The 11,002-nt window shown below is 31.9% G+C and overlaps 1 protein-coding gene across 1 annotated transcript; it reads right to left on the bottom strand.

Annotated features, from left to right (window-relative positions):
* Positions 1 to 5,900: 5,900 nt before the first annotated feature.
* Positions 5,901 to 10,070, bottom strand: LOC148280591 (uncharacterized). The gene is made up of 3 exons (XM_088228156.1): positions 9,758 to 10,070; positions 9,505 to 9,678; positions 5,901 to 6,601 (listed from the first exon to the last, which is right to left on the bottom strand). Exons 1-3 carry the CDS (start codon positions 9,888 to 9,890, stop codon positions 6,444 to 6,446), a joined length of 465 nt encoding a protein of 154 aa, XP_088084282.1. The 5' UTR covers positions 9,891 to 10,070; the 3' UTR covers positions 5,901 to 6,443.
* Positions 10,071 to 11,002: the final 932 nt, after the last annotated feature.

Raw genomic sequence — 11,002 nt, 5'->3', positions numbered from 1 at the left:
TTCAGTCCAAATTATTAAGCAACACTTGTTTTAAAGATGATTTATAAAAAAAGTGCCTATTTAGTGACCAAAAATTTTTTTTCCATAATTTTATAGTTAATTTGAAGATTTTCGATTTTTTTGCACAAAAATTATAAACGCTCATATAATTGTAAAAACCACATATTTATTTTAAATAAAATTACATAACACTAACAATTCTCAAAAACCAACAAAATCAGTACTTTGTTGTTCCTACTTTTTTTTATTACTGCTTCAATGCGTTTTGGGATGGATTTCAACAAATTTTGTATGCAGAAAAAAAAAACGCGGACGCATAAAAATGGCGAAAATTGAGAATGAGCCATACCAGTTTAAAATAAAACAAAAGCATGCGAGATAAATCTTTATTAAATACTAAGGAAATATGTATATGTAAACACTTGATATATATTATTCTAGTGCATTCAGTCAAAGTGTATGAAATAAACATTGTCTTTGATAAGAAGTTTATTAAATATTATATATTTATTTTTAAATGTTACAAAATACAATTTAACAATATTTTTTGGAATAAATGGAATACAATTTTAAGTAATATTTAACTATCAACTATGAGAAAGCGCTCATTAGACGCAAACACAATATAAGAAGTAGTTCCAATTCTATGCTAATGTATCACAAATTTGTGCAGAATTTTTCATTCAATATATAACAAATTAAATATGACGATAATTCAACAATACAGTGGAACCTCTACATAAGTCAACCCCTATATTAGTTAATATTTTCCATATCCGTCAGCACTCCCACCAGCACTGGCGTTGTGACCCCATGATCATAATTAGAATTACTATTGGTATATTGTTTAAGTTGATTGCAACTCTTGTTCCTAATATAAACCTTTCTCTTTTTCCACCCCTACCATTATGGATATCTATTTTGTACAATAAAGTTTAAGTTTTTAGTTGAAATAATATTTTTTTCTCTTTTGTACTAGAAGTTAGAAAAATATTAATTAAACTTTAGCTATTTTTTATGGAAAAAAATGTTCCTATGTTCATTACACCTCCAGGAACAGATAAATGACGAATATGTTCCACTGTATTACAAAAAATACATGTAAAATTTTATCTAATCAAAAGGAACATTAGAAAAATCATAAATAAATTGGTAAATATATTTAATAAATGAAAAATGACACATAAATAAGGACAAACACTTAATAATTATGACCAGAAAAAACTTAATTATATTAAATTGTAGACAATATTCACTAATGTCTTGGCAAATTATGAAAAAATATAAAAAATTCAGTCAGGTAACATGTTTATAATAAGAAAAATGGAAATGTTTTACACAACACTGATGTAAATAGATATATATATTTTATAAGTTGAATTATTTATAATTAGCAAAGATTAAGAAAATACAGCGAGATGCACTGAAAATATGTAATAGTTTTTTTTTTAACTTTAGTTAAATTTTCTCAATTAAAATGTTTACTATCTATCACTTACCAATTAGACAAACCTAACAGATGGTCCAATCCTGTCCGCAGTCAAAAATAAATTCGTTTCATTTTTATTTTAAAAACATGTTTAAAATTATTAGGTATTGATTGTACAGCTTAGAAATATTTTGTTTTGATGAATTAGTGAATCATTCGTAAACCTCCATGTTCTGATACTTTTAGATCATTTTATGACTGTCAGTTTGAAAATGTCTTCCCACCCAAAAACCAGTCAGAAATATTCAAGGTTTTTGTATAAAAAATAGTTATGTGATTGGTTTGATTTACATTCATAAAGTTATTTCTCTCAGAGATAAACAAATAAAGCAGACTTTTTGAATGAATAAATCTACCTGTCTCTTTAAACGTTGTATCAATAAACAAAAAATAATAAGACAGAAAAACAAAAGTGTCCCACAAGAATCATTTTTTTATAACACATTTTACTGACATTAAGAATCATAAACAGGTCATTTTTTGTAAATGTGGCAAAGGGGAAAAATATATGTTAGTGGGTATTGTATTAGTCAATTGAACTATCAAATAACTAAAACAAATCATAATAAAATTATTATATAAAGTATAATTCTCAATCATTTTAAAAATCTCATTACCATCAAATCTCTGTAGAAACAGACATTCAAAACAAAGGCAGTAAAAAAAATAATAATTAACTAAAAGCCTTACTAGGTACATTCAGTCAAGATGACTGAAAACTTGCTTATTAGATTTTATGACCTAAAAAATATTGAAAGCATTCGCATGTAATCAGAAAAATGCTATCAGGGGGAGATTAGAATCGAAGAATAGGGAAACAATACCTGATGGTACTTGAGTGAACTATGACAGTATAGAGTGACGCACCACCTAGTTGATAAGATTTGAAAAGTAGCTACAGCGCATGCATCAGATCATTTGAGGTTTGAGATGGCATATTGCGCATGCGCCGTAAGGTGCAATGGCAACACTTCGGAAGAAATATTGCTACAATGAAAAATACATATTATGATTTAATTTTTTTTAGATCGATAGTTATATCTTTCTGAAATCACGTATTGACATGGCGGCAGAGCTGCCTTTTGCTGTGCTGATAAAGATAGGTTTTGTGATGGCCCCCCAGGACTGAAAACTAATAACTAACTAAAATTAATGGTAACATATTTTTTGTTAATGAGTTTGTGAGCAGATACCCTTTGCCAATACTTTGTTAGAGTTTGTGACAGACTGATTATACCTGACTAAAATTGACAAAATCCATGTCTCGTATTCCTGTTTTCTCTACTCCAAAACTAAAAGAGAATCAGAAAGAAATATTCCATGCCAGTTTTGGTTTCTTCAAAAATTGTCATCATATTTGTATACCATACGTCTGAAGACAGCAAACAAAACTAGGCACTTTTAAAAGTTTTAGGATGGTTTTAACTCCTAAGACAATTTATTTTTAAAAAAACAGACGGACACAGAAAAAAAAAAGTTTTATTGAAATTTTACTGTAATGTAGTGTTTTTGTTGATAACGCTGTTTACATAAAACAGTAGCAAAAGAATTGATGTTTGATATAAGGAATATCTACGCACAAACTCATTTATGATATAAATTTATATTTTTATATTAGAAACTAAATATTTTCATACACTCATACTTTGTTGGGTCAATGTCAGTCGCATATCTGCATTTTGACCAGTTTTAAAATATGTAATGAATTTTAGTTTTAAACCGAGTATACACTACTAAAACAACAATTACAAAATGATGCAATAAGATCAGAAAACACCAGTGACAAACATTACAACTCAATATTGTAAAATGACATTTTTTTTCGTGATTTTGGTGTCGATCTGTTTATTTGATCAATTTGTGTATATTTTCTAGCCAGTCTGAAGGTCTTAATATTTGTAATTTAAACTAAGGTATATTAAAATATAAGTTGCATAAGCATGACAGCAATCCACATAAAATTATAATGAAAACCTAACATAATTATAGTATCAAAATATAATAAAAATTTAATGACTAACTGCAAAAATCATGTTTTGAGACATAGTAAAGAAAAAAAACACCTGTTAAAAACATATGATGTAAAAATAAGAGTTTCGGGAATATCAATAATTAAAACACGCTTTATTGAAATTTTGGATTAAAAATGTGAATCAATTAAATCATAAAGGTGCATATTAAATAAAGTGGATGTTTTTATTGTAGAGTCGATTTGATTTAAAAATGAGGTATGTTAAACCTTTTTTTAATATTTTTTATTTTGTGAAGCACCATCTTTAACAAATTAAAAGTAATTTTTACAAAAATGAAACATTCACAAACAAACCATCATGCCATTTTCCCGTCAGGGAATAGGCAAAGATGAAAGCATGATATCACTCTGCCTTTGCACAGGCTTTGAACAGACCTTGCATCCTCTACACTAATCGTGCACATGCATCAATTATTCCAACTTTTGACAAGTCCATCTTTCAGTATATGTTGGATTTGGTCATGTCGTGTCTCTCTTGGTCATCCCTGTTTTTTGTATCCATCGACATTTGTACCATAAATCTTTTTAGCCGTTCTTTCGCTGTCTATTCGCTTTGCATGTCCAAATCAGCGCAGAAATCCTTTCTCGATTAGGTCGATAATAGTTATCTCAGCCTTACATAATGTACAGATCTCGACACTTGTGCAAGTACCACACATTCCCCTGAGAGATCGCATTTCGAAAAGCAGCCTATTTATTTGTCTTCAGCCCACTTTCATACTTGTTTTTACAATTCCATTCATAAGGGTAGGCACCAGCACTCCATTGTTCACATATGAGACGTTCTTTATGATAAAATACAAATAACAATTAAGCCCCGCTAATTTGAACCTCTAAGGGGTTTAGTTTTATTTCCTGAAAATATTTGTAAAAGACAGAAAATATTTCACAGTAGCTGGTAAAATTCTTATGGAAGCAGGAAACCAAGAGATTCTACAATGAACACAGTGGAAAAACGTAAAAACTATTGAGAAGTATTCATTCTGCATTGATTTATTTTTTAATCGGGTTGCGGTCTCCTGGCTAGTGTTGTGGACTCATGGATCAAAGATGTGAGGTTCAAACTCCAATCTACCCCAACTTGATTCCCATGTTTTGATGAGTTATTTACGACTCTTTGAAGATAGCACCAACATTATAATATTTGGATAAATCATAAGAACACAAATATTTCTTTTGATTTAAAAAAGTTTCGGAACGGAAACCATATCCTTAGGAAAACTAAATGTGTATATATCTAATAACGTGTACTTAAAATTTGTTTAAGTTGAAAATAAAATAATTGTTGCATTTTTCTCAAAGTGAACCAAATGGGTCCCATGAAAAAAGTAATATAAAACAACTCATTTTTGACAAAAACGCAACAATTATTGAACATTTTTAACACAACTTTTTCTGGTGTTCAAACCAAATATTACGAAGATAATATTATTTTTTTAAAATCGTTTTTTTTTAACATCACAACAGACCAAGAAGTCTTATTACAGTGGTAAACAGTGGCACAGAACACTAAGGCTTAAGAAAAAAGACAAATAATATTTTTCTCACCGAGAGTCGAACCAGGAACTTTCTGTACATGAGTCAAGTATTTTAACTATTATACCACGGAGGTCGCCTTATTTTCATTTCAGTAATGATCCTCTAAGACTGAAAAACGGGTCAAAAAATTCTTCAGTTTTTGAAGATGGCATTACAGTTCTTTACAGATCACAGTGGAACAAAAGTACAACAAAATTTGACTTTGCGAATTTTCACAGCTTTTCAGATTCTGGTAGCATTTTTCTGGGTAGACAGTTTGAACTAAATTGTGAGTCCATCAAATCAGCCAAAATGATGGACACTATAATACAATTCAAAAAGTTGTCAAGTAGTTTGCTTTTGACACACGGCCAGAAAAATGCTACCAATAAATAAAACAAAAAGGTAACTTATCTTATTATAAAGATCACGGTTGACTTAAGTCTAAATTTAAATACAGAAAATACTCTCTCAGTAATCCACCACCCGAAAAATCAGGCAAGTGTTCAATTAGTGAAAATAACAGATTATTATACATACCAACAAAATATGGTAAAATTTTCAAACAGATATTCCGGAAAAATAGTTTTTATTGAGGAATCTGTACTTGCATCTTATGTACAGCTAAATTAATTCAAATTATTTTTAAAATAACAAACTACTTGTCCAGTGTCGTTTGTTTGCGGCGAACTACTGAATTCGACATCTGAATACCGGCGAATTATAGAGCCTAATTTTGTGTTTTCAATTAGTAAAAATAAAAAAAGATTATAGTAGTTGTCGGATTATCGAGCGGCGGATTACTGAGAGATTACTGTAAATTATTTAAAAAAATAACATTTTAAAATTAAAAAAAAAAAAAAAAAAACTACATATGTATATTTTTCATAGACAACTGAAATATGAATGTTAATAACATAGAATCAAATCGTGGGGCAATTACTATAGTTGATAACTTCAAAATCAGCAATTTTGATTTTTCGACTAAAACATATACATAGTTGTATCTTCGTCCATGAATGCTACTATAGGCAAGTGGTGATTCATTAAAATCATACTATGATGATTTTAATGCATGATTTGTAGTTTTCATGGGGAAGGATAAAAAAAGTTTTTAGTGGGTAACTCACAAATGGTGATTTTGAAGTTACCTAGTTGTAGTAATTACCTCGCAATTTGTAGCTTATTAACACATTAATATAAAAATACAAAATGTATTCTTGATAATAAAGTTCAAATTATTTTTAAAAGGTAAGTTATACTTAACATTCAGAAAAAACATGTTTACAAGCAATTGTATTGTATTACATGTCTGGCTAGCTTATAAGTTTAAAAAGACACATAAAAAATCTTTTAAAATGCAATTTGACATTTTGTTCTTTTGAAATTGGGTCGGTTTCGAAGTTAATATTGTCTTCCGCTAGTCGTGGGCAATAGGACTTGTTCTTCTTCAATTATTCTCGTATACTTCTTGGTTGAGAAGAACAGGACAACACTCCATTTCAATGTCATGATGGACCATACAGATGGAATCAGCATGCTTGTGTCAATTGGAAGAATGGCTGAAACAAATGTTCAAGATTAACACACTGAAAGATCAAATTCAACAAATACTTTGAGTCAGAATAATCAGCGGGCGTGTATGAGAAGATGTATGAATGTAAAGTAAGCAAGGTCTGTACCCAAAGATAGTGATATGGCGTTCTATCCTCTCTGTCTACACCTACGGGAATTCCAATATAGAAGACTAGACATTTATAGGCCTCATGGCGGCGGCTTACAGGGCTTATGGGAAGGATGTGGAGGCGGTATACCGGATTACTCCCAAGACGATGATCAGCTAGAAGAACGCTTCTCCGCGGACTGTGATTGTTAAACTGATAAACGACATTGAAAAATGACAATGCCGTGCTTCTTGCTAGCAGCAAAGAAGACCTGCAATACTTGGTAACAAAAGTCTACGATGTATGCAAGAAAAGCGATTTGCTTATGAATGTTGGTGAACCGAAAGTTATGTTTTCTGAAAGGGATGAAAATAGAACTAAATGCGAGATCAGTGTGAACGGAGACATTCTGAATCAGGTAGAAGAATTTGTGTATCTGTGAAGTATGTTTACTAAGGATGGAAAGATTGAGATATATATTAAAAACAGGGTGGGTGCCGGGAACAGACTGAACGGTGCACTAAAATCTACTTTGGCAAACAAATGTTTGTTGCAGGAGGCAAAACCAGCAGTTCACAATGGAGTTTTAGTGCCAACTCTAATGTATGGGAATCAAGTGTGGAATTGGAAAAAAATTATGAAAGTAGGTTAAATAATGTCAAAACGCATTCCTCAGGCGAATGTGTGGTAAAACGATGTATGATAGGTGCACAAATGTCGAGATCCGTGAACTATGTAAGGCTGAGACATGCATAATCGACAGAATCAAGAAAGGGGTGTTGAGTTGGTTTGGACATTTAGAGCGAATGGACAGCGAAATAACGGCTAAAAGGATATACGATGCGAATGTTGATGGGTGCAGAAAACGAGGAAGAAATCAAGTCCATCAAATACTTGAAGATGGACATGTCAAGAGTAAGAATAAAAAACACTTTTTACATATGAAGTTAGTTTATTTACTTTAAATTACAATAGTTAGGAACGAAGTTATTAGTTATGCCTCGTGGCAGTGTTGGAACCAACTCGCTTCGGCGAGACAGCGCACGGGTGCGTACTAGAGTACACACGTGCTAGCCTCCTTGCGTGAACTACCAGACTGTATGAATGTAGAAGAAGCGAGGTCTGTATGCAAAGACAGAGTGATATGGCATTCTATCCTCTCTGCCTACCCCTACAGAGAAACGGCGTGATGGTTTGTTTGTTTACTTATTTTGGACCACAAAAAGGAATTTATTATTTACCGCAAGATACCGGTTTCTTAAGGTTCGATTCTATTCTCGCCATAACATGATGGCAAACAGTTTTGAAAATTTATGCACATGTTTGGGTTTTTAAAATAAATTAAATAAAAAATAAAATTACGACTTCGTCATTGGCTCATTAAACTGGGCACTTTACATACTATGTAACATTCACTATTCTGCCCATGTTTGAATTTACATATTTCTTAAATTATTCCATATGCTGATTTTGTGTGAAGAGAGCTGAAACCATCGATGTAGGTATTTAAAAAAAATAATTATTTCTTAATGGACCAGTTGGTTTAGTAAACAATATTTTGAGTTTGTTCAAATGTAGAAAAGAAAGTTGCTACCAACACATTACATTACAGTCTAGGCATGTACAGTACTTATGATCCGTCATTGTTTTAAAGATTGTGATAAACAATATAATTCTAACTAAAACCCTAAGTTTCGATGGCTATTCTCAGGTAAAAATTCTGAAAAAATTGAGTGGAGATAAGTTGGCCCTGTAGTGCAGCGATTGATGGGTTTGCCTACCATGGTTCTTCTAGGTTCGATTCCTGACAGGATGGACGTAACATATCGGTTTTAAAGGTGATTGTACACAGCAATATTTCATTTATTTATTTACATACATAAGTTTATTGTATATTATTTGAGACTTCAACTTCATGGTACTAAAAGTTCTGTGTTGAGATGGGACGAGCAATTATATGACACAGACACATGAGTATATCAACACAAATATAGGATTAGAAACATAAAAAATAATTATAAACAAATATTTTAAAAAAACATTTATATGGCAAACAGTAAACTCAAGCACTTGGAAAATCATAAAGGAGTTTCCCACTCAAATCCCTCCCACTAAGGAAAATCCAGTCCTTAACTTCTAAAATAATTTTTGTCCTAGAGAGCTTGATACGTTCTTCCAAAATATTGAACACTCTCAGTGCGATAAATGAGAGATGTCTCTGAGCAAAAGTCGTACGGGTTTTGGGTATGACATAATTCATGCTCTGGGAAAACCTCGTACCGACATTTTGCTGAGACCTCTCCTTATTGTTTGACCAAAAGTGTGTAAGTGCTTCTTTTAGGTACAGTTGTCGCATATCCAGCACCTTCATGTATTGGAACAGCTATTCTAACGGGCGCCAGAACATTATTATCAGTAATAATTTCTGAGAAATTATGAGCGGCTTGAAAATGGATGGCGCACAACCCCCCCAGCCATTGTTTCAGGACTGGCTTCTGAAGCATAAAACTAATCACTAAGGTGGTAAGCCCTCTATGAAACAAAACTGATCCAGGCATGCTGCTATTGGAGTGCCAATTCAGTGTCCTATGCCCCACTGGCTGCGGATATGAAAATGATGATGATTGGGATGATAAAAAACAATAATTATTTAAATAATAAATAATGTGATTTTTAAGTCCGTATTCGGTTGCTACAGGATTAGAATATAATCTATTAATATAATAATATTTAAACGCTTACTCATACATTGTTTTGAAATGTTTTATAAGTAAGATAAGACAAGCATATGGATGACTTACGTATTCTAAAATATATGTAGACAAAGAGATACCAAATGGTAGTCGAAAGACCGGTCAACATCCCAACAAATGAAAACAGCCTCATAGATCTCAAATGTTCCCTCGTATACCATTCGTTAATGCGGCCTTTGATGTCCAATATGTTCATCAGAAACACAATTGACGCGTAGATGCCTGCACAAATTGAACAATTTAGATAACACAGAAAATAAGGCTAATTTTATAGAACTGAATACAGGGGTCACATAATTACCTGATAAAAATGAAAAAACGCCAGCGTGATAATTGTGATAAACAAATGTGAATGTTATGAAGGCGGAATAACCTAAAAATATTCCAATAAAACTGAAAAAAGCCCCGATAAAATTACTGCACGTCAGAGCCATTGTTGCCGATTGAACAAAATCAAATCACCGGAAGAGAAAACTTTATTTTTGATTTTATAAGTCACCGATATTAATTCGTTATCAATACTAAACTAACACCGAACCAAACGTATGTTTCTATTTTCTAACTCTCATTTTTCATGAACAATATATTTTACCTAGTTTACACAGATTATCAGTTCATTTTCTATGTCAATTTTTTTGTTTTGTTTATTGCGTTGGTCCATAGATTTATGTTTTCCAATGATTTTATCTATTTTTTTTTTTTTTTTTTATTTTTTTTATTTTGTTTTATTTAGGAAACATACAGTACAGTTACAAAGTTTAATATTCTATACAATAAGACTTAATTCTAATGGAACAGTGAAGTTTCCATTTTATAAAGCAATTATATGTAAGGTTATCAACACCCCTCTTCACCGTCAACCTCGGGTTGGAACCCAATTTAATCTAGTATAAGTGAGTCTCTGGAAGTTGTAGCATGAGACCCGAACTCACCCAATACTAAATTTCTGACCAGCTGAATGTACTAAATGTACTAAATTCTTTATGAAACAAATATTTATTCAAATGTAATCTTAGACCTTTGCAAGTAGAGAAATGGTAGTGAGGGAGGAGAGAAAGAAGACAGAATGTAGTTATTTTACAGATTATATTAGTTAAGAGAAACAAGAGAGAAAAAAAACATTTACACGAGAGTTAAAAAGAAATAAAACAATTAATTAAGTTATACATCAATATTTTCAAATAAATTGTCAGTAAACATTAGCTTAAAATTAATAACCGGTATTATACTAGTAATTTTAAGAAGGAAACCTGTATTTGTTTGTTACAAGTTACTGTTGAAGGCGTGTGTGAAGCTGTTGACTGAATACTGTTGTATCTGTTGCTGGTAGAATTTGGCTGGACGTGGCAGGCTGTGATGGTGGCACTGGCTCCTTGAAGGCTCCTTTGGATCGGTCGCTATGTTGCGTCAGCCTGAGCTTGCTGGCAGCAATTGTCTGTTGGCTTGGATGTCCAGGGCCAGAGTTTCCACGTCTTTGTAGAGAGCCCCCACGTCTCAGTGTGGCTGCCGGTAATGCAAGGAAGCAAGAGACCCTTATTTTTCCTTG

The sequence above is a fragment of the Micrasema longulum genome, unplaced genomic scaffold, assembly GCF_059751315.1.
Source record: "Micrasema longulum isolate JH-2025_06_02 unplaced genomic scaffold, ASM5975131v1 h1tg000564l, whole genome shotgun sequence".
NCBI lineage: Eukaryota > Metazoa > Arthropoda > Insecta > Trichoptera > Brachycentridae > Micrasema > Micrasema longulum.
This window is presented reverse-complemented; position numbering and strand designations above follow the sequence as displayed.

What these genes read in the sequence shown, in the direction of transcription:
- LOC148280591 (XM_088228156.1), bottom strand. Translation starts at nt 9,890, where the DNA reads ATGGCTCTGACGTGCAGTAATTTTATCGGGGCTTTTTTCAGTTTTATT. An exon ending in CGTTTTTTCATTTTTATCAG is followed by an intron (nt 9,679 to 9,757) that starts GTAATTATGTGA and finishes CAATTTGTGCAG; the next exon opens with GCATCTACGCGTCAATTGTG. An exon ending in CTACATATATTTTAGAATAC is followed by an intron (nt 6,602 to 9,504) that starts GTAAGTCATCCA and finishes CATTTGTTTCAG; the next exon opens with CCATTCTTCCAATTGACACA.